At 42.7% G+C, this 23,562-nt stretch overlaps 2 protein-coding genes across 3 annotated transcripts in view; one reads left to right on the top strand and one right to left on the bottom strand.

Annotated features, from left to right (window-relative positions):
- LOC132397012 (sperm-egg fusion protein TMEM95-like) overlaps positions 1–4,619 on the bottom strand; it is a 30,296-nt gene extending 25,677 nt beyond the window's left edge. The window contains exon 1 of the mRNA XM_059975226.1: positions 4,418–4,619. Coding sequence (XP_059831209.1) covers positions 4,418–4,619 — 202 coding nt within the window. The remainder of the gene's footprint in view (positions 1–4,417) is intronic.
- Positions 4,620–18,069: 13,450 nt separating this feature from the next.
- The window catches only part of LOC132397011 (RPA-related protein RADX-like), a 108,176-nt gene continuing 102,683 nt past the window's right edge, over positions 18,070–23,562 (top strand). The window contains exon 1 of one of the 2 annotated variants that reach the window (XM_059975225.1): positions 18,070–21,726. In XM_059975225.1, coding sequence (XP_059831208.1) covers positions 21,093–21,726 — 634 coding nt within the window. In that variant the 5' untranslated portion in view covers positions 18,070–21,092. The remainder of the gene's footprint in view (positions 21,727–23,562) is intronic. The other variant, XM_059975224.1, reaches the window with a different exon arrangement.

Genomic DNA, 23,562 nt, shown 5'->3' with positions numbered 1-23,562 from the left:
AGACTACAGAGTCACAGAGAAAACGTAGAAACTCCTTAAGGAGAGTGGCAGGAATTGTGCCATCGATCGGGTTCAATTCTCTCTGCTGCCTTTAAAGAGTTTGTCTGTGCTCCACTTGACTGCATAGGTTTCCTCTGGGTGCTCCAGTGTCCACCCACATTCCAAAGACATGGGTAAGGGTCATAAACACAAGAGATGCAGCAGATCTGGAGCAACACACACAAAATGGTGGAGGGACTTAGCAGGTCAGGCAGCGTCTCTGGAGGGGAATAAACAGTTGATGTCTTGGGCTAAGACGTTTCATCAGGACTGGAAAGGAAGGGGCAGAAGCCAGAGTAAGAAAGTGAGGCGGCGAAGAAGTACAAGCTGGTGTTAAGGACATGCAATGTTAGCACCGGACACACGGTAACTCTTGGGGGCAGCCCCCAGCAAAATCCTCGGACTGTGTTGACTGTTGACGCAAATGACACATTTCACTGTATGTTTCGATATACATGTGACAAATCTTTCATCTTTAAGCACTTGCCTGTTCTGCCCCCTTGTAGACTGAACCCCATCTGTTTCACTCCCTGAGGACCAAACCTCGAAGTTCAGAGTTCAAAGTAAATGTACTTACAAGTACATATACCACCCTGAGATTCATTTTCTTGTGGGTATTCGCAGTAAATATAAATAAGATAGAATTCATGGAAAACCAGAAGAACAACCAGAGTGCAAAAGAAAATAAACAGTGCAAATACAAAAATATGAAATGAAAAGTCCTTGAAAGTGAGTCCAAAAGTTGTTCAAGTTATCCCTTCTGGTTCAAGAGTTTAATGGTCGAGGGGTAATAACTGTTCTCGAACCTGGTAATGTGGGTCCTGAGGCTCCTGTGCCTCCTTCCTGATGTCAGCAGCGAGAAGAGAGCATGTCTTGGGCGGTTGGCATCCTTGATGATGGATGCTGTTTTCCCACAACAACACTCCATGTAGATGTGCTCAATGGTTGGGAGGGCTTTACGCATTATAGACTGATCCACTACTTTTTTGTAGGATTTTCCCTTCAAGGGCATTGGCGTTTCCACACTGTGATGCAACCAATCAGTATGCTCTCCACTATGCATCTGTAGAAGATTGTCAACCTTGCGAACTTCAAAGAAAGTAGAGGCACTGTCACGCCTTCTTTGTAATGGCACGTTCGTGCTGGACCCAGGACAGGTCCTCTAAATTGATAAGGCCAAGGAATTTAAAGTTGCTGACCCTCTCCACCTCTGATTCCCTAATGAGGAATGGGCCATAGACCTCTGGTTTCCTGCCCCCGTAGTCAATAATCAACACTTTGGTTTCGCTGACATTGAGTGAGAGGTTGATGTGACACCACACAGCTAGATTTTCAATTTCCCTCCTTACTGCTGATTTGTCACCACCTTTGATTTGGCCAACCTACACATCTTCATCTTTGTAGGAGATGAAAGAAACTTTTCAGCTGCTTTATATAGAAATTGCAGGAGGATATAGCCTTTCCCATTATACTGATGGGCAATATTAATGTTCTTTCCCATTCTCTCTCGTCGTCTGGAGGATGAATCAAGTAAACAAATGATTGGGGTGGACACCCTGGATCTGCAAGAGACAGTGTCAACAACATGATGTAAAGAAAAAGAGGGCATCATCTTGGAGAAATAAATTGAAATGTAGGAGGAGGCAGCTGTCTGCTTTCTCTCTCACTCTCTCTCATTGGTTTTCCTTCTTCCATAACAAAGAAAGAAAGGAAAGAGGTAAAGAAAGGAAGAAAGATAGAAAGACAGATTGAAAGAAAGAAGGAAAGAGAGACAGAAAGTAAGACAAAGATAGAAAGGAAAGAAAGAAAGAAGGTAAGAAAGGAAGTAAGGAAAGAAGGATGAAAGAACGAAAGCCTTGTGCATTGAAACATACAGTGAAATGCATTGTTTGCCTCAAATCAAAACAGTGAGGATTGTGCTGGGCACTCCACCAGTGTTGCCATGCTTCTGGTGCCGACATAGCATGCCCACAACCTACTCACCCTAACCATGCATTTTTGGACTGTGAACAGAATCCGGAGCAGCTGGAGGAAACCCATGTGCTCACAGGGAGAATGTACAAACTCATTACAGACAGCGGTGGGAATTGAACCACAGACACTGATCATTGGCACTGTAAAGCAATGAGCTTCCATGCTGTCTTAGTTAGCCAGTTGTAGCTGGAGAACCATCAACAATGGTTTCTCATTCCATTCCCAGTCCTTTTTCTCTGGTGTTATGCCAGGCCCTTCCTATTTCACATCACATGCTGCCCATGTGGTGACATTACACTCCTCAGTACAGGCCCTTTGACCTTTTAACCTACATCAAGATCAGTATAATGTTTCCCTCCTCCATGTACCTATCTTAAATGCTCCTAATGTTTCTGCCTCCAATCCTAGCACAACTCTGTGTAAAAAACTTACCTTTTATATCCCCCTATAATTCCCTTCAATCACTTTAAAATTATGTCCTCTCATATTAACCATTTCCATCCTGCAGGGGAAAGGTGCTGGCTGTCCACTCTTATCATCTTATATATCTCTATCAAGTGGCCTCTTGCTCTCCTTCGCTCCAAAGAGAAAAGCCCTACTCAACTTTTCCTCATAAAACATACCCTCTATTCCAGGCAGCTTCTGCACCTTCTCTAAAGCTTCCACTTCAGTCCTATAAAGGATCAACTACAACTGAGCACAATCTCCAAAATTCCTGAAGAAGGGTCTTGGCTCAAAACATCCACTGTTTATTCATTTCCATCTATGCTTCCTAACCTGCTGCGTTCCTCTAGCATTTTGTGTGTGTTGCTTTGGATCTCCAGTATCTGCAGAATTTCTTGTGTGTACAATCTACAAATGTCATCCAACCAGTTTTATAGAACTGCTACATTGCCTTCCAGTTCTTCAACTCAATCCCCCAACTAATGAAGGCCAATTCAACCACCCTATCAATTTTTGTGATAATTTTGAGGGTATGTTTTTGGGTGTTGTCCCCAAGATCTCTCTGTTCCTCCATGCAGTTAAGAATCCTGCCATTAACCTTACAATCTTCCTTCCAGTGTGACCTTCTGAAGTGTATCCCTTCATACTTCATCTGCCGGGGTTCATCAGCCCTCCATCCTGTCAATGTCCTGTTGGAGCCGAGGGGAACATTCTACGTTATCCACAACACCACCAACTTTGTGCCATCTACAAACTTACCAACCCACCCTTCCACTTCCTCATCCAAGTCATTTATAAAAATTACAAAAAGCAACAGTCACAGAACAGATGCCTCTGGCACACTGAACTCCAGGCAGGATGCTATCCATCTACTACTACCCTCTCCTTTCTGTGGCAAGCCAGTTCAGAGTATATGCAGCCAGGTTTCCCTGGACCCCATGCCTCCTGATCTTCTCAATCACCCTACCTCATCGAACCCCTTACTAAAATCCATACAGACCACATCCACCTCTCTAACTTCATCAATTTGTTTTGTCACTTCCTCAAAGAAGTTAATCAGGCTTGTGGGACTTGACCTGCTCCTCACAAAGCCATACTGACAATTCCCAATAAGAGTATGGTTCTTCAAATGCTCATAAAGCCTGTCTCAAAACTTTGTTCACCACAGATGTAAGACCACTGGTCCATAATTCCCAAGATTAACCCTATTATCTTTCTTGAATTGTTTCTTCTCTTCAATCACCTTTTCCCTGGTATTTGTCTGAAACTGAATCAAATTATTTGCAACATTGGAGTGGTATCTGACCCTGTGTTGGACTCCACAGGGTTTAGTGGAGACAGCTAAGATGAGCAGCACAGTGGTGTAGTGGCACCAGTGACCTGGGTTCACTTCTCAATGCTGCCTGTAAGGAGTTTGTACTTCCTCCCTGTGACCATGTGGGTTTCCTCCAGGTGCTCTGGTTTCCTCTCACAGTCCGAAGATATACTGGTTGGTAGGTTAATTGGTCATTGTAAATTGTCCTGGGATTAAATAGGTGGGTTACTGGCCAGTGTGGCTGGAAGGACCTCTTCCACACTGTATTTCAACAAACAAATAGACCAACATTGGACAAGCCACATGAAGACTTTAGATATAGTAAATATAAAGAAAGCATTTCCTATGGTTGAAGGGTTGAACGTCGAGGTTTAAAACTATTGGCTACAGAAGGATAATTGATTCAAAGAAGACCTCTTTTACAGTATAATTGGTTAGAATTTGGAAAGCCTCGGTCAAAAGAGGAGGTGGAAATAGAACCAATATTAGCCTTCAAAAGGAAATTTGATAAATACATTGGGAGAAAAAATGTCAGGTCTAAGGGGAAATGGCAAGGTTGTTAAGCAACTGGTTTGATCTTTGAGAGAGTCAGCAGGGATTCCACAACTTGCATCTCTGATTCTATTCTAATATAGATAGCCTCACCAAGCTGAAACTTGACCAGGTTTGCCTCTGTGTACTTGGAGCAGCTTGCAGACCCCGTCAGTTTCATGTATTCTTCACACAGCCTTTCAAACCTGTCCCGTATTCTCTTGTGAGGCAAAGCACAGAACATGCAGCCCTCAGACTCAATGAGGAGACCCAGCCAGCAGCCAGTAATCATCACAACACCAGCTCCCTTCCTCATCGACATCTCAGCGAAGATCAAGAATTAAACACTGGCTTAATGAAAACAGAAAAGCTCAGCTTTACCCAGCAGCCTAGAGAATTCCGCTCTTTTATGCAGTCATAAAACTATGATGTCAGTAATCATACACACAAGAGATTCTGCAGACACTAGAAATCCACATCAACACACATAAAGTGCTGCAGGAACTCAGCAGGCCAGGCAGCACTTACGGAGAACAATAAACAGTCGACATTTTGACTGTTTACTTCTCTCCATTGAAGTTGCCTGGCCTACTGAGTTCCTCCAGTATTTTGTGTGTGATGTCAATAATACACCAATTACACCTATGATTATAAACATTTTTCCCCACTCTATCCTCTTGCTTCCTCTTGCCTGCCTATCTCCTCCCCCAGGGTCCCCTCCTTCTTCCCTTTCTCCTGTAGTCCACTCGCCTCTCCTATCAGATTCCTTACTCTCCATACCTCTATTTTTCTTACCCACCTGGCTTCACCGATCACCTTCTGGCCAGCCTCCTTAGCCTCCCCCTTTTTATTCTGGCATCTTCCCGCTTCCTTTCCAGTCCTGATGAAAAGTCCCGGCCGGAAAGGCCAGCTGTTCATTCCCCTCCATTGATGCAGCCTGCTCTGCCGAGTTCCTCCAGCATTTTGTGCAAGTGACATTTTTTAAACTTTTAATTAAAGATACAGCATGGTAACTAGTCCTTCTGGCATGCCCAATTACACACATTTAACAAATTAACCTACTCATCTTTAGAAATGTGGGAGGAAACCAAAGCACCTGGTGGAAACCCACGCAATCATGGGGAGAATATATAGCAGTGGACCAATCGATTCACAGTAAGAGTGAGAGAGAGAGCTTTGCGAAGGTCAGGGAGAAGAATTTTTAAAAGGAGTCTTTCATGGGGCTCGGTGCATTAGCGGCGGACCAATCAATTCACACAGAGAGAACTTTGCGTAGGTCAGGGAGAAGAGTTTAAAAGAGTGTTTCATGGGGCTTTGCGTATTAGTGGCGGACCAATCAATTCGCGATTCATTAGCAGGAGCAAATAAAAGTAAAGCAGGGTCAAAGAAGAGCAGCCATTGTGTGAGTGGGAACTTGAGGCTTTGGCTCCAGAGACTTTAGCGAGGAGGCACAGGTAAGTGGCAGGTAAGGCTTTTGCAGTGGTTGAATAATAAGTCACTTAATAACAGCTAATTAAATAAAGGGATGATGCAGGATCAGGTGATGTGCTGTAGCTGCATGATGTGGAAGCTGCTGGACCCCATTGTGGTTCCTGGTGACCACATCTGCAGCAAGTGTTGGCTGCTCGAGGAACTCAGGCTCAAAGTTGATGACCTGGACTCTGAGCTTCAAACACTGCGGCACATCAGGGAGGAGGAGAGTTGCCTGGATTCTCTGTTTCAGGAGGTAGTTAGATTTCAGCTGTTAGATTAGCTGCCTCAAATTCGGTCTGTGGTTAGGAACAAGAGGGTGTGACTGCGAGTGAGGCAGGGAATGGGATCCAGGAGACAGTGCTGGAGGAGCCTCAGCCTTGAGCTTGTCCAACAGGTCGGAGATTCTTGCTCCCTGTGTGGATGAGGGTGGGGGCTGTAGGAAGGATGAGCAACCATAGTTCAGGGAGCCATTCAAAAGGGGGGAGAGAAGAGAAATGTGGTGGTAACTGTGAATGGTATAGTCAAGGGAATAGACAGCGTTCTCTGTCGTGAGGATAGAGTATCCCGAAGGCTGTGTTGCCTGCCTGGTGCCCGGGTTTGAGACATCTTATCTGACCTGCAGAGGAATTTGCAGTGGGAGGGGAAAGATCCAGTTGTCGTGGTCCATGTGGGTACCAACGACATGGGTAGAATGAGGAAGGAGATTCTGCTGAGGGAATTTGAGCAACTAGGGACTAAATTAAAAAGCAGAACCAAAAAGGTAGTAATCTCTGGATTACTAGCCGAGCCATGTGCAAATTGGCATAGGGTCAAGAAGATTAGAGAGTTAAATATGTGGCTCAAGGATTGGTGTGGAAGAAGTGGGTTTGAATTCATGGGAAATAGGAACTAGTACTGGGGTAGGAAGGAGCTGTTCCAATGGGACGGGCTCCACCTGAACTGTGATGGGGCCTGGATCCTAGCGAATTACCTAACTAGGACGATGGATAGGGCTTTAAACTAAATAGTATGGTGGTGGATTCAACAGATTGGAGAAGTAAAAAAAGAAAAGTGTGGATAAAGAAAAAGCAAAAGATAAAAAAGAGAAAAGTAAAAGTGGAGTAAAGAAAAGTCAAGTGTAAAAGCTTACAAGATTTTAAAAGCACGATGAGTGTAAGGGCACTTTATTTGAATGCTCGTAGTATTCAAAACAAGGTCAGTGAAATGGCACAAATCAGTACAACGGGGTATAATTTAGTGGCCATTACAGAAACATAGTTACAGGGTGGAGAGGATTGGGAATTAAATATCCAAGGATATCAGATAATATGGAAGGATAGGCAGAAAAGTAAGGAAGGTGGGATCAGGGCAATAGTGAAAGATGAATTGAATTGAATTGACTTTATTACTTATATCCTTCATAAACATGAGGAGTAAAATTCTTTATGTTACCTCACTGTCTAAATGGGCAATGTGTAATTTATAGTAATTTATTGACTGTACAACAGGACAGTCAATATAACATATAAATACAATTGTATCAGCACAAATTAATCAGTCTGATGGCCTGGTAGAAGAAGCCGTCCCTGAGCCAGTTGCTCCTAGCTTTTATGCTGTGGTACCGTTTCCCAAATGGTAGCAGCTGGAACAGTTTGTGATTGGGGTGACTCAGGTCCCCAATGATCCTTCGGGCCCTTTTTACACACCTGCCTTTGTAAATGTCCTGAATAGTGGGAAGTTCACATCTACAGATGCGCTGGGCTGTCCACACCACTCTCTGCAGAGACTTGCGATTGTGGAAAGTACAGTTCCCAATCCAGGCAGTGATGCAGCCAGCCAGGATGTTCTCAATTGTGCCCTTGTAGAAAGTTCTTCAGATTTGGGACCCCATACCAAATTTCTTCAACTGTCTGGGGTGGAATAGGCGCTATTATGCCTTTTACACTACACAACCGGTATGTACAGACCACGTGAGATCCTTGGTGATGTATTTGCCGAGGAACTTAAAGCTGTTCACTTTCTCAATCCCAGATCCACTGATGTCAATAAGGGTTAGCCTGTCTCCATTCCCTCTGTAGTCCACAACCAGCTCCTTTGTTTTTGCGATGTTGAGAGGAAGAGGTTTTCTTTACACCACTGTGTCAGGGTAATGACCTCTTCTTTGTAGGCTGCCTCATTATTTTTTGAGATAAGGCCAATCAGTGTAGTACAGTCAGTAAGTTTAATTAGCTGATATAAGATCTAAGGAGCAGAATGTTGAGTCCATCTGGGTAGAGATTAGGGATAGTAAAGGGGAAAAAATCACTGGTGGGAGTTGTCTATTGGCCACTGAATAGTAACATTACAGTGGCAGAGACAATAAACAGAGAAATATCTGAGGCTTGTAAGAATGGAACAGCAGTTATCGTGGGGGACTTTAACTTGCACATAGATTGGGTGAATCAAGTTGGGCAGGGCAGTCTTGAGGAGGACTTCATAGTATGCATCCGTGATGGCTTTCTTGAACAGCATGCTACTGAACCTACAAGGGAAATTGCTATCTTAGATCAGGTCCTGTGAAATGAGACAGGTAAAGTTAGTGATCTTGTAGTTAGGGATCCTCTTGGAAAGAGTGATCACAGTATGATTGAGTTTCTCATACAAATGGAAGGTGCAATAGTTCGATCTAAAACCAATGTATTATGCCTAAACAATGGAGACTATAATGGGATGCGGGAGAATTTGGCTACTATAAACTATGATCACAGGCTATTCAGAAGGACAGATGAGGAACAGTGGAAGACTTTCAAGGAGATTTTTCACAGTGCTCAACAGAAGAAAGCAAGGATAGTAAGGGTGGGGAGAGCCAAACTTGGGTAACTGAGGAAATAAAAGATGGCATCAAACTAAAAGCTTATGCATACAAAGTCACCAAGATTAGTGGGAAACTGGAAGATTGGGAAAACTTTAAAGAGCAACAAAGAACCACTAATTGAGCAATAAAGAAAGGGATGCTAAGTTCTGAAAATAAACTAGCACAAAATATAAAAACTGATAGTAGAAGTTTCTATAATTATATAGTGGAAAAGGGTGGCTAAAGTGAACATAGATCCCTTGGAGGACAAGAAGGGGGAATTGATATTGGGTAATAAGGAAATGACTGAGGCTTTGAGGGACTATTTTGTGTCAGTTTTCATGATGGAGAACATGCCTAACATGCCAAAGAGAAATGATATAGATGCGATGGGAGGTGAGAACCTCCATACAATAGCTATCACTAAAGAGGTAGTATTGAGCAAACTTGTGGGCCTAAAGATAGACGGGTACCCTGGTCCTGATGGAATGCATCCAAGGATACTGAAAGAAATGGCAGAAGAATGGCTTTGGTGATAATTTACCAAAATTCTCTGGACTCTAGGCAGGTCCCAGCAGATTGGAAGACAGTGAATGTCACACCATTGTCACATCAAAGGATTTAGGCAAAAAGAAGGTAACTTTTAGTTTAACATCTGTAGTTGGGAAAATACTTGAAGCTATCATTAAAGAAGAAATAGCGAGGCATCTTAAAAGAAATTGATCCATCAGGCAGATGCGACATGGATTCAGCAAAGGCAGGTTCTATTTGACAACTTTACTGGAGTTCTTTGAATGAGCACAGTGGATAGAGGGGAACAGTTGAACGTTATTTATTTGGATTTCCAGAAGGTGTTCGATAAGGTGCCGCATAAAAGACTTATCCATAAGGATGCATAAGGTTGGGGCTGATGTATTATCATGGATAAAGGATTGGTTAACTAATAGAAGGCAGAAAGTTGGGATATATGGGTGTTGCTCTGGTTGGCAGAATCTGCAGAGAGTTATAGATACGTTAAGTGAGTGGGCAAGGGTCTAGCTCTGGCAGATGGAGTACAATGTTGGTAAATGTGAGGTCATCCACTTTAGAAGGAAAAATGAAAGAGCAGATTATTATTTAAATGGTTAAAGAAAATTGCAGCATGCTGCTGCGCAGAGGAACTTGGGAATACTTGTGTATGAATCACAAAATGCTGCAACTATACGGGGTACTGGGAGGCCACACCTGGTGTACTGCATAGACTAGAACTAGGGGATATAGACTCGAGATTCAGGGAGTAAATTTAGGGCAGAGATGAGGAGGAACTGCTTTTCCCAGAGAGTGGTGAATCTGTGGAATTCTCTGCCCAATGAAGCAGTGGAGGCTACCTCAGTAAATATATTTAAGACAAGGTTGGATAAATCTTTGCATAGCAGGGGAATTAAGGGTTATGGGGAAAAGGCAGGTAGGTGGAGATGAGTTCGTGGTCAGCTCAGCCATGACCTTACTGAATGGCAGAGCAGGCTCAACAGGACAGGTGGCCTATCTCTGCTCCTATTTCTTGTGTTCTACCCTCCTTACACATATCAGTGGGAATTGAACATCTGATGCTGACACTGTAAAGCATTACGCTAACCGCTGCACTGCCGTGTCACCCCCTTTTTCCTTAAAAGGACCCCCTTATTCCCACTTTTTGCCTTTTACCACAATTAATTTTATTTTTATTTTAATATGGTGGATGTCAGTTAATTGGGACACATTGGACCAGTTCATTTTGACCCAATTAAGTGGCTGCCCCAATTAGTCAAAGTTTTATGGAAATAAAAAGGTATAAAAAAAAAGACAAACTACCGTTTAACTGAATAACAAATTGTGTATTTAAATGAAACATAGAACAAATTAGAACACTATCAACACTCTTACAGTACTGTACTATAAAACTGTACATTAGCTCCCCACAGTTATCAACAGAGGAATTCATCCAGTGTACTGATATTGTGTGTTCTTTTGATTAACTGTAAATGAACAAAATCAGTGCAGACACATAGTGTAGATAAGGGACTGCCTTCATACAATGCTCAATGATTGCATCATCCAAATCTTCATTTTCATTGTAACATTCAAGATGATGTCAATACCTTCAAATTCTCTGTAGTTCCTAACATGTTGAAGTAGAGAGATCGTTTCATTTTCACTCCTGGGCATTTCTGGCATCTCGAAGCCTGAATGATTGAAACCACAGCAAGCGAAACAGTTTTGAATTGTCTTACCACTTACTTCTCACCAACTATCAGTGACAAAATTCACTGCCTTTTGAACACAAACATGTGCAACTGATGCTATTTAAAAACTGTTCTAGCACAGTGTAGTGTAAGGGGACACAAGTGCATGTCTGACACTATTTAGAAACTGTTAGTAGTATTCTCCTGTCCAATTAAAGGAGCATATAAATATAAATGTCCCAAATAAATAAAGGGAATCCTAGATACTTCCTCAATTAGTTTTTGTTCTTAAAGAGTTGTCCAAAATAAGCAGCTGTCGCAATTAACCAGAATCCACTGTATACAATACTGAGCTTAGTAGGGGTTTGTGTTCACCATGAGTCTTCCTTCCTCTGTGCAGTATGAAGCAAAATAATCAGTTGATGAAGTTTATTAGCTCAGTTTATGACTTAGCACCTTGTACTGAGTGGAATCATACTGTGTATTTAAGAGTAATCCTGAGATTGATTTTAAATCTCTGCATTTTATTAGACTGTGGACAGGTATCAGATAAGTATGTTGTAAAAATTCACTGGAAGAAAAGTAGTTCTTCTTTTCCAGAGCATTGCCTTTTGGTTTACAAAGTATAGTAAGCTGTTTATCGTCCTCTAAAGTAAGTTTATGAGCGTTTCTATCAGAACAATCGTATCTTATCAGGACAAAAAAAAGCAATAAATGTGCCAGTTATAAAAATAAGTCTTACTACTTATTCCTCACCAACTATCAGTGACAAAAATCACTGTTTTTCTTTTACACAAACACACAGAACTGATGTTAAAAGCTTTCACTGTAAGCATGGTGTAGTGTCACTGCCACAAAAGTGCACGTCTGACACTAGTCAGAAACTGTCTGGCAAGTCTTCAGATCCAGTTAACCAGCATAGTGTCCCAAATAAGTGAAACCTTTCACCATGCTTGTCATTAACAGCACCAAGGTTTGCAGGGAAGAGGTCTAAATGGGAATGCAGAAAATGAATTTTAGGTGACATGTTGCATTTCATGGTTTTATATGCATGAATCATGCTTTCAACCAGCCGCGTGTAGCTTGGTGCTCTGCAGATGCCGAGAAAAATTTCACCAACTTCCTTGAATGCCTTCCATGTGATTTTCTCCAGTCTCACTGGAAATTCTTCAGATTTGTGGACCAACCAGCATGAGTGATGAACAGACCTGATGGACAATGGGGTGAAGAGTTAACCATCCCCCCCTGAGAAACACAAACTATTACTGTTGCTATGCTGACCATGAGAAAGAGATGAAAAACAGGCAAGAACATCTGCGACAGATAAGAGAGAGGGGGAAATTGCTGATTAACCGTATTGTGACTCCTTTTTTGAATTATTTACTGTTTCACTGCAAGGACAATAGTTTGTTCATAAACATTCCTCAGTGGACTGAAGGAGTGGCCTTATTTGATGGACACAGTCATTCAGGAGTGATGGATAGCTGAGTCCCCATTAGTAGGGATAAAAGACAGGTCTGGAGAGACACCCTCCAGACACGCCAGTGGACACTGATTGAGTGTTGGAACCCACAAGAAAGGTGGGGACTTCGAAGACCGAATCAGGAGGTCGGTCATTAAGGCTATCAGTGTAAAAGCAGGGCCGGTGGGGACTTGTGTGTGTGTCCACTCATGCCAGAGTGACGAGTCCACCACAGAAGACGGAGAGGTCATAACTGAATGACCACACCAATACAACGGATTAAGAAAGCAAAGGAAGGTTTGCCTGACTGTAGCTGTTACATCTTGCTCACTCTCTCTCTCTCTCTCACTCTCGCCAACAATTACAATACAACAATCATAACTACATCACCACTCATGAACTGAACTGAACTCTATACTTTTCTATGACGATTCATTTACCCCTAGACATCGATAGAGCTTGTTTATTATTATCATCATTCCTACACTTCTAAGTTTATAACTGCTAACTTGTTTTATATGTATATTTGCATTATTGATATGGTTTTGCTTATTTTTATTAATAAACACCTTTAGTTTGGTACCACCAGACTCCAACGGATTCTTCTTTCTCTGCTGGTTAGACACCCAGTTATGGGGTACGTAACACTTTCCTTAATCTTGGCATCAGATATTCTGGGAAGCAGCTGTCTCAAATATCAAAATCCTTCATAGAAATGTTTGTGCCTGGTGATAGCAAATTCCATCCTTACAGCCCTGAACCCAATAATTATTACTAAAACCTGTCCTGCCATGCAGCAACCATGCTGCCTAAGCATGCCTGGACAAGATAGGAAACTTTCCAGCTTACATTGTAGGCAACATTTTAATTGACTTGAATTATGAATTGAAATAATAAATGTAAGTTTATTTTTTAAATGGTGCGTGATAGGGAAATTTAATGGTGATTTTTGTGATCAGTAGCCCAAAATTTATAAGATACACCTAAAGGTATTCAGGAAACAAAATCTTTGTTGTCCAGTGTACTCAAATCTAGAGGTACTGGCTTGATCCCAGACAGCAGACTTTTGAGATTTCTTTGAGAAAATAGAAGCACGGAAGATGAGCTGGTCAGCATGTACAATTGAAACGCAGAGACCTTAGACCCCTTCTCCCGACTATCCTGCTGGTGAATGTACAGTCTCTGGATAAACTGAAGATCTCAGAGCAAGATTTGCAGTACCAGAGGGACATCAGAGACTGATGTGCTCTTTGCTTTACAAAAACATGGCTCACACCCATGCACAGTGCTGTAGCCTGATGGCTTCACCATTCTCCACAATGACAGGACAGCTCAGTCTCTTAAAGGTAGAGGAGGTGGAGAAGGCTTTACAATGAACTCATTGTGGTTCACAGATTTGGCAGTTCTGTCTAGGTCCTGTTCACAAAACATGGAAAATCTAGTGGTCAAATGAATTTTACCTGCTGAGAGAGTTTTCCACCATCATCCTGGTAGCAGTGTACATTTCCCCTCAGGCCAATGCCAAGCAGGCACTGGAGGAGCCAAGCACCGTGATCAGCAATTATGAAACAGCACACCCGGAAGCCTTCCCTGACAATGTAGGGGATTTCAATCAGGCCATCTTGAAGAAGCCTCTGAACAACTATCAGGTGTGAAATCAGGGGAGCCAACACACTTGAGCACTGTTACACCACCATCACGAATTCTTACAGTGCTATCCCACGCCTGACCTTTGGAAAAGTCCAATCACCTGGCTGTACTTCTACTCAGTGTATAGACAGACACCAAACACTGCAGCACCAGAGGTAAGGACTAAGAAGGTATGGCCAAAGGGGATGCAGGAGTACTTACAGGACTGCTTTGAGTCAGTGGACTATCCAGGAACTCATCTCCGAATCTGAATGAATACACCACAGTTGTCACCAATTTCATCAAGACCTGTGTGGATGAGTGTGTGCCTCTGAGAACATACCAGACATACTCGAACCAAAAGCTGTGGATTTACCAAGAGATCCATAGTCTGCTGAGGGCCAAATCTGTGGCATCCGTGATTCAGAACTATACAAGGAGTCCAGACTTTGAGTGAAAAAATGGGACTTCCGGTAAGATGGCGTTTGTTTAGCTGCTCCAAACTTTTGCTCCGTCGTTCTCCCTATCTTTGCACTATATGTCTCCATTCTTAAACCTTAGTTAGGTATTTTATTAGGTCTCTTTTACTTGCCTGCGAACACATCTATCTTATAATGGCTACCAAAAGTACTAAAACCGGGAAAAAGGAAACTTCTACGGCTTTGCCGGCTGACATTCTCGCTGCTTTGGAACAGCATCGACAAGATATTTTAAAGGAATTTAGAACTTCTTTCAAACAGCTGGATGTCAAATTGGATCGGATCAACGCGAGAGTGGACGAACATGCTGAACATTTATCTTGCATCGACTCAACGTCTGAAGATTTAAAACGCCATGTTCAATATCTTGAAACTCTCTGCTCCAGCCTAGAGGAGAAGAATTGCAAACTTTTTTCCAAAATGGTGGATCTTGAAAACCGGAGCAGACGTTGCAATCTACGAATTCTTGGTTTGCCAGAGGCCACCGAACAGGGCTCCCCCGTGAATTTTTTTTCCAATTTTCTCTGTGAGATTTTTGGGAAAGAATTTTTTCCAACTCCACCTGAGCTTGAAAGGGCACACAGGATCTACATTCCCCGTGCAACTCTGGGTTCCCGCCCACGGCCAGTAATTTTGTGCTTTCTTCAATACCAGGTGAAAAACCGTTTGATTATGGAGGCACGCCGCAGAGGTACTTTTGCTTTTCAAAATACAGTCATTCGTTTTGTGGAGGATTTTGTCCCCCAGGTTCTGAAGATGCGTGCTGAGTTTAAAGGTGTAATGAAAGTGCTTTTTGATCGCGGACTCAGATCCTCCCTTCGAAACCCAGCCGATCTTCGAATTACGCTTACTACTGGAGAATATAAGTGGTTTAAATCAGTGAAGGAGGCTGAGGCATTTGGTGGAAGTCTTCCGGCCATCCCGTCTTCTTCGGAACCGGTCTGACCTTCTAAAATGGTGGATAAGTACCTCTCGTAGTAAAGCTATTTTTTCCGGACTCAGACTTTACTTGAATAATTCAGACATTATTTATTGAAACTCTAAGGGCTGTAGACAATCTCTCCCTGGACTTGGTGCGTTTTTTCTAAATAGATAATCTGAGTTTAATGTTTCCCTGCGGATGTTTAGATTGTACTTGTGAAATCTATTTTATTCTTGTATAACTTTATCTATAGAGATCTACAATTGACTTTAACTTGTTTTGGAGGTTTGGAGTTTTTATTGAAGGCCTCCCTGTTGGTTGATTCATAGTTTAAGTTTTGCTTTTTTTTCTGTAAATGGTTGATAAGTACTCTCTTCGAATCTATAATTTCCCCCTTTTCTCCCTCCTTTTTTTTCTTTTAATCTTCTATAATTTTTCGCGGGTAGGTTAGTTTTGGTTTTCTTCTGATTTTCTTTGTATTATGTTTTATACTTCTGTTGAAGATGTTCATATTTGTAATTATGTTTTCTAGTGCATAAACTAGTTACCATTTGCTATAGTATTTATACGGAACTGTTTGTTAATGACACAGAACTGGAAGTCATACTTGGGTTAATTTTTTTGGTAGAGCTAGCTGCTTTTTTTGGTAGCCGTCTAGTTTTGGGTTGCGAGGGTGAGGTGGATTCTCCAGTTCCAACACTACTCACTGTTTCTTTTGCTTTCTGTTGTTACTCAGGACATGTTTTTGTTTTGATTCTACGAATCTATGTTTACATTTTTGCTCCCAGACTGTTATTGTACTGCTTGACTTTTTAATATGCCTGCTGCCTTCTATGCACTAACAATTGATAATGGTTAATACACTTAAATTTGTGAGCTGGAAAGTAAAGGGATTGAATCACCCTGTTAAAAGAAGGAAGGTCTTCTCACATATTAAACAACTCAAAGCTGACATTGCATTCCTTCAAGAAACTCATATTCATTGTTTTGATAACTCCTGGCTTCTGTCAAAGTGGGTGGGTCAGCATTTTCATTCATCCTTTGCCGCCAAAGCTGGGGGGGGGGGGGGTCTCCATCCTTATTAACTCTTTAGATATCTCCAAATTAGACACTTTATTATTCCTTTAATTCCTAACTTCCCTGAAATGCCTGAGAAAAATGTTATGGACTTATTTCTTTCTATTAATCCACTAGGTAAAGGTTTAATATCATTTATTCATGATAAATTAGCAGCCTTACGACGTGCCCCTGTGGATAAAATTAAAATGGCATGGGAGCATGATTTAAATACCTCCTTATCTGATGAGACTTGGGACTCGATTCTCAAATCGGTTAATTCAACCTCTCTTTGTGCTCGCCATTGCCTTTTACAGTTTAAGATTGTTCATAGAGCCCATATGTCTAAATCTAAATTATCTCAATTTTACCCTAACATTAGTCCGCTTTGTGATAAATGCAAAAGGGGCAAGGCCTCTCTCATTCATATGTACTGGTTTTGTCCTAGCTTGGAGAAATTCTGGAAAGATGTCTTCATAACGTTATTGTATATTCTGAATCACCACCTAGAACCTAACCCTTTAGTTGCTTTGTTCGGTTTCTGGGGTGAGACAGATTTACGTCTGAGTTCGACTAAGTGTCGAATATTATCTTTTGCCTCTCTCCTGGCTAGACGTTTAATCCTCCTTAGATGGAGAGATGTTGCCCCGCCCACGCATGCTCAATGACTTAACGATATTATGGCCTGCTTAGACCTTGAAAATATTCATTATTCAGTTCTTAATTCAGACTTAAAAGTTCCTTAAGGTCTGGGGACCTTTTATTGAGTACTTTCATAACCTTCCTCTTAACTAAGGTTTTTTTTTCGGTCCCTTGCTTTCAGCTCCTTTTTTTTTGGTAGTAGGCATTAATATCTTCTGTTGCTAAGTGTATTTACAGTCTTGGGGGTTTGAATGTCCTGATTTATATTCTCTATATTGTGTTGTGGTTGGTCTGGAGTTCTTTTTTTTGTTGCAGGGCTTGGGGAGGATACTAATTTTACATGTCTTCAATTTGGGTGCTTTCTCAATTATCTTTCTTTGTATCATATTATTATTGTATATTTTTGCACTGTATCAATGTTCATTTTGATCTGGGGTTTTTTTATCTGTAGTTATGTAGAAAATGTATAAAAAAAACTAATTTTTAAAAAGAGTGAAAAAATGCCGATTGAATTTAGAGACAGAATCGGATGCTTGTCAGCGATAGCAGGGTTTGCAGGCCTTTACTTCCTACAGGGAGAAACCTAACATCATGAATATCTGTGATGCTTCACTCCCAGTTGAGCTCAACACCTTTTATGCACACTAAAATGACACCCGTGTGAATCCCTGCAGCAACTGGTGGCCATGTGATCTCTGTCTCAGACTCCTACGTCAGAACATCTTCCAAAGCGTCAGCCAGGGCACTGAAAAGTTGTGCCAACCAACTGGCAGGAGTGTACAAGGACATCCTCAATCTCTCACTCCTACAATCAGAGGTTCCCACCTGCTTCAAAAGGGTGACAATCATACCAGTGCTCAAGAAGTGCAAAAGTTTTGCTCAGTTGCACTCACATTTACTGTGATAAAGTGCTTTAAGTGGTTGTTCACATCCAGAATCAACTCCTGCCTCAGCAAGGATGTGGACCTGCTGCAACTTGCCTACCGTCACAATAGATTCCATCTAACTGGCACTTCACTCGGCCTTGGCTTACCCTGGGAACAGAAATACCTATATCCGACTGCTGTTTATTGATTATAGCTCAGCATTCAACATATTCAGATTCAGTTTATTGTCATTTAGAAACCACAAATTCAATGCAGTTAAAAAAATGAGACAACGTTCCTCCAGAATGATATCACAAAAGCACATGACAAAACAGACTACACCAGAAAATCCATATAACGTTTGGCAATCCCCAATCCAGAGTCCGGAGAGGTTGCTGCGTATTAATATTGCACTACCCGTAAAGGAGCATGTTCCCCGGAAAGGAGCTCCAAATCCACCCGACAAACAAGACTAAAAACTAAAGTTACAAGACCTGCACAAAACCACATAGTTACAACAGTGCAAACAAGAGCATAATTGATAAAAAAAAAACAGACCATGGGCACAGTAAAAATAGTCCAAAGATGTCAAAGGACTATGAGTTCAAAAGAAATCACCACAGTTTCCACAGACTCCGAGTCCGCCAAACCTCTGAGCCGACGACCATCCCCTCCAGCACAGCTTCTCTGAGCACCATCCTCTGCCAAACATATTAAGATGGCCCCGCCAACGGCCATCGGCAATGCGATCCCGAGGACTGGGGGCCTGTTCTTCCCAGCAGAGTCCCGAACCTCTCAGCAGCAGCAGCAACAAAGAAGGTCTTCCTGGAGATTTCCTGATGTTCCTCCGTGCTCATATGTCCATTTTCAATGGATTATGATTGCGCATGGCACCCCACTTCACAAATAACAGATAATCAGTTCTGGAGTGGCCGCTGCAAGCTGCGTCGCGCCGCCATCTTGTATATTTTCATCCCCTCAGTTCTAATCTGGTGCCCCCCCACTCCTATTGATTGAGGTTGCACTATAGCTATCTATGCTGTTGATGCAGCACCGTCTGCGCCTGACAAGACCAATGCGCGTGTGGCAGTCTGTTACAAAAGTCTCATCTAGAAATGGTCTCAGCTCTGTTGGAGATGCAGTGTTCCTTCCTATGGGCCCATTTGCCTTCTGCCTCTTTCAGAAATCTTTCCTTGCCCGACTTGTTTCAGGGTCTTCTTCACCTGGTGTGGTCGGCTACAAGTTCCTCCCAGGCCTCAGTGTTGATGTCCAGCGCTGTCATGTCCCGCTTGCCAACATCCTTGTAGTGTAGTTGCGGACGGCCAGCGATTCTCTTGCCTGAAGCTAGCTCTCCATAGAGGATGTCTTTTGGGACGTGGCCATCCTGCCTGCGGCAGACATGGCCCACCAGCGCAGCGTACTCTGCTTGAGCAAGGTGTACACAGTAGGGAGGCCAGCATGAGAGAGGACCTCAGCATCAAGTACTCTGTCACTCCAGGAGAAGCCCAAGATGTGACAAAGGCACTTTAAATAGAAGGTGTCGAGCCTTCGCCCCTGCTTAACGTATCTTGTCCACTTCTTGCTGTTGTACAGCAGTGTGCTGGTGACACAAGTGTTGTACACTGACATCTTTGCTTTGACTGCGAGCTTGGAGTTCTCCCAGACTCATGTGGTGAGGCAGCAAGAGTTGTTACAGCAACACATACAACACGCTGGAGGAACTCAGCAGGTCAGACAGCATCCATGGAAAAGAGCAGTCAACATTTCAGGCCGAGACCCTTCGTCAGGACCGAAACGTTGACTGCTTGTTTCCAAGGATGCTGTCAACTGGGTGCTGGATGCTGTCCAATAGTAATGACTAGTGGTGTTTCCACATCTTGTCCCAAGAAGTTTTGTCTTTTTCAGGCTTGATGGTCAGACCAAATCCTTGCAGGCCTGGGAGAAGTGATCCATCAAGCTCTGGGGGTTCTGTGGAGGGCGGGTTGCAACAGTTGCATAATCAGTAGACAGGATATCTCTGATCCTAGCATTTTGGTTTTGGCTCTTAGGTGGGCAAGGTTGAAAAGCCTGCTATCGGTTCTAGTGGGGAGTAGATCTCCTCTGTTGCAGTGACAAATGTGTGCCTCAGGAGAAGGGCAAAGAAGATCCCGAAGAGTGTTGGGTGAGAACACAGCCTTGCTGCTTATGCCAAAGGGCTCTGAAGAGCTGCCATTGTACTACACAGCCCCCTTCTTGTTGCCTTGGAAGGATTTGACCATGCTTTGTAGTCTTGGCAGGATCCTACCTTAGAGAAGGTCTGAAAGAGCCCGTCTCTGCTAACCAAGTCAAATGCCCTTGGTGAGATCAATAAATACAAGGTAGAGGGGTTTCTTTTGTCTCTGCACTTCTCCTGCAGTTGATAGAGAGAGAAAATCTCTGTGGACCTTCCAGCACAGAAGCCACTGACATTAAACAAAATCCAGTGACATTAAACCCGGTCCTGATTCAAGAGACCATCTTCTCATTGTCGTATGACAGCCAGCACACACAGAATGCTGGAGGAACTCAGCAAATCAAGCAGCATAATTGGAGGCAAATAAACAATTCAGACTGAGACCCTTCATCGGTCATAAACAACCTTGGCCTTCATGGGCATTGATTTTACACAAAAGGTGGTATGAATGTGGAATGAGCAGCCAGAGGAAGTTGTTGAAGCAGGTACAACAATACTTAGAAAGAAGTGGGCCAAACGCCTTACATGGGCAACCTTGGTTGGCATGGGCCAGTTGGGCAGAAGAGCCTCTATGCTGTACCATTCTGTGACTCAAAGTTCAAAGTAAATTTATTGTCAAAATATGTATATGTCACCATATACAATCCTAGGATTCTTCTTTCTTGTGAGCACACTCGATGTATCATTACGTCTTCTCAACTAGAGTGCAGAAGACAACAAATTGTGCAAATATAAAAAGAAGAAATAATAAATAAATGAACAATAAATATCTAGAACATGCCATGAAGTGAGTCCATGGGTTGTGGTAACATTTCAATGATAGGGCAAGTGAAGTTATCCCCTTTGATTCAAGAGCCTGGTGGTTGAGGCTTCTCGATATTGCACAAGGAGAATGATATTGGATCTGGAGGATGGTATTTTAACTTACAACGACGCTGGTAGTGAAACAGGTCTGACAACCGAGATTCATTTACCTACGCCAGACAATGCCAAACTTGGCCACGGAGTCATTGCGCTTGCGTCAGAAGCAACGTGATGACGAAACAGCAGGGCACGCAGGCCGCTTTAACCCGCACCAAGATGGCGGAGGACGGGTTGTCCAGTGGCTGTTTTGGGCCTATGCTCCGCGATCTGACCGTCGACACCGCCTGCCGGTTGCTGGCATGCGCGGGTCCGATAGCCGTGCTCTCGGTAGAGAGATACCGGCGGGACCCAGGGAGCGGCGGGAGCTTGCTGGAGGGCGCGGGTCCCGACATGTACGACGTGAGCCTGAGCGACGGCCACTACCGTCTCCGAGCCACCCTGCGGCCCGCTCTCAACTACCTGGTCCGCAGCAACCAGCTGCACAGCGGCTGCGAACTGCGCGGGCTCCGCTTCGCGGTAGAGTACGACGAGAGGCGGGCCGGGGCGGGCGGCAGGAACTTCGTTGTCATGGAGGCCCAGGTGATAGTCGCTGCTAATGGCGCTCCCTCGCCCCTCGTAAAGGGAGAGTGCTTCACGCAGCTGCCGGTGCTGGGGGAGGGGGGCGAACGTCGGGCGGGGCCAGAGATGCCACTCAAAGCCCGGAGACGGTGCTATCTCCCCCTGTGGGACTCCCTCGACTACTATGGAGATGTTTGGCACCTACGACCTGCAGACCATCCCGTGGAAACTTCGCAAAGACGCCGAGGTGAAGAGGTCCCTTCCCATTTTACTGAGATTTTCACTGTAATTTACTTTTAACCAGGCTTGCCAAATTCAAAGTAAATTTTATTATCGAAGCACACATATGTCATCATATACAACCCTGAGATTCGTTTTCCTGTGGGCATACTCAGCAAATCAGAAAAATAGTAACTAATACAGGATCAATGAAAGATCACCCAGAGTGCAATAGACAACAAATTCCAGATGCAAATATAAATAAATAGCAATAAATAACAAGAACATGAGATAAAGAGTTGTTAAAGTTGGTCATGGATGGGTAAGTGAGTGTAGTTACGTACTTCTGTTCAAAGCCTGATGGTTGAGGGGTAGTAATTGTTCTTGAACCTGGTAGTGTCAGTCCTGAGGCTCTTGTACATTTCTACCTGATGGCAGCAGTGAGAAATGAGCATGGTCTGGTGGTGAGGATCTTTAGTGAAGGATGCAGCTTTCCTACAACAGCATTTCATGGAGATGTGTTCACAGGTTGGGAGAGCTTTTCCTGTGATGTACTAAACCAAATCCACTACCTTTTGTAGGATTTTCCATTCAAGGGTGTTAATGTTCTCGATGCAGCTGGTTAATACACTCCTCACTACACATCTATAGAAGTTTGTCAAAGTTTTAGATGAAAGAAAGACCACATGTCATCCTGAAGCACCTTGCAGCTGGTGACATAACGTTTGGTTGCATTAGTTGATGTAAAATGTACCCAATAAGATCTGTTGAATTTTAGGATAGTATGTGGCCCCCATGTCGCTGGGAAGAAATCTCCTGCCTTCTTTTGAAAAATTATCTCAAGTCTTTTACATCCAGTTTCAACAATATGTTGATCTTGTATATCCAAAATGTGGCACTGCCAAAATGACTGTACTCTGTTCCATATTGGGAATATCATTCTGAATTATGTGCATTCAAAAGCAACATTTGAAAGGACCAGGTATTGAGTGTAATGCTTGAATGAAATGGACGTAAACTCCAATTTGACTATATAACTTATTGAAGTCCCAGTTAGGACAACTTAAATTTCAGTTAGAAATAGAGCTTCTCTGTAGCTCCAAAAACTTAAAAGGAATAGATCTAGACATTCCAATGTGGTGTACACAACTTTGCTCTTTAAAATGGATATTAAAGAAAAAGTAACTGATTGCTGTACTAACAATTTGGCAGAGTAGGTGGTCAAGCAAGAGCAGTGGATTCCAGTTAATTGGGACACAACAGACTAAGTACATTTTATCCAATTAAGTGACTGCCAATTAGCTGAAGTTTCATGGAAATAGTTAAAAATGTATAAAAAAGACTAGCTGAGTAACAAATGATTTATTTAAATAAAATTCAGAATGAATTAGAACACTAACAGTATTATAAATCTGTGTATTAGTTCGTAATGGTTATCAATAAAGGATTTCATCCAATGTACGCAATGAACAAAATCAGCACACCGAGTGCAGATAACCGACTGACTGCCTTCGTACAATGCTATGGATTGTATCCTCCAAATCTTCATTATCATTGTAACATGCAAGATGATTGTTGAAACCTTCAAATTCTTCATAGTTCTTAACTTGCTGAAGTAGAGAAATCGTTTCATTTAACTCCTGGGCATTTCAGGCATCTCCAAGTCTGAATTCTTGAAACTGCAGCAAGCAAAACAGTTTTAAATTGTCTTACCACTTACTTCTCACCAACTATCAGTGACAAAAGTCACTGCCTTTTGAACACAAACACATGCAATTGATGCTATTTAAAAACTGTTCTAACACAGTGTAGTGTAAGGGGACACAAGTGCATATCTGACACTACTTAGAAACTGTTGGTAGTA

Source organism: Hypanus sabinus, chromosome 7, assembly GCF_030144855.1.
Source record: "Hypanus sabinus isolate sHypSab1 chromosome 7, sHypSab1.hap1, whole genome shotgun sequence".
In the NCBI taxonomy this organism is placed as follows: Eukaryota; Metazoa; Chordata; class Chondrichthyes; order Myliobatiformes; family Dasyatidae; genus Hypanus; species Hypanus sabinus.
Note: the sequence above shows the minus strand (reverse complement) of the source record. Positions and strands in the feature narration are given on the sequence as shown.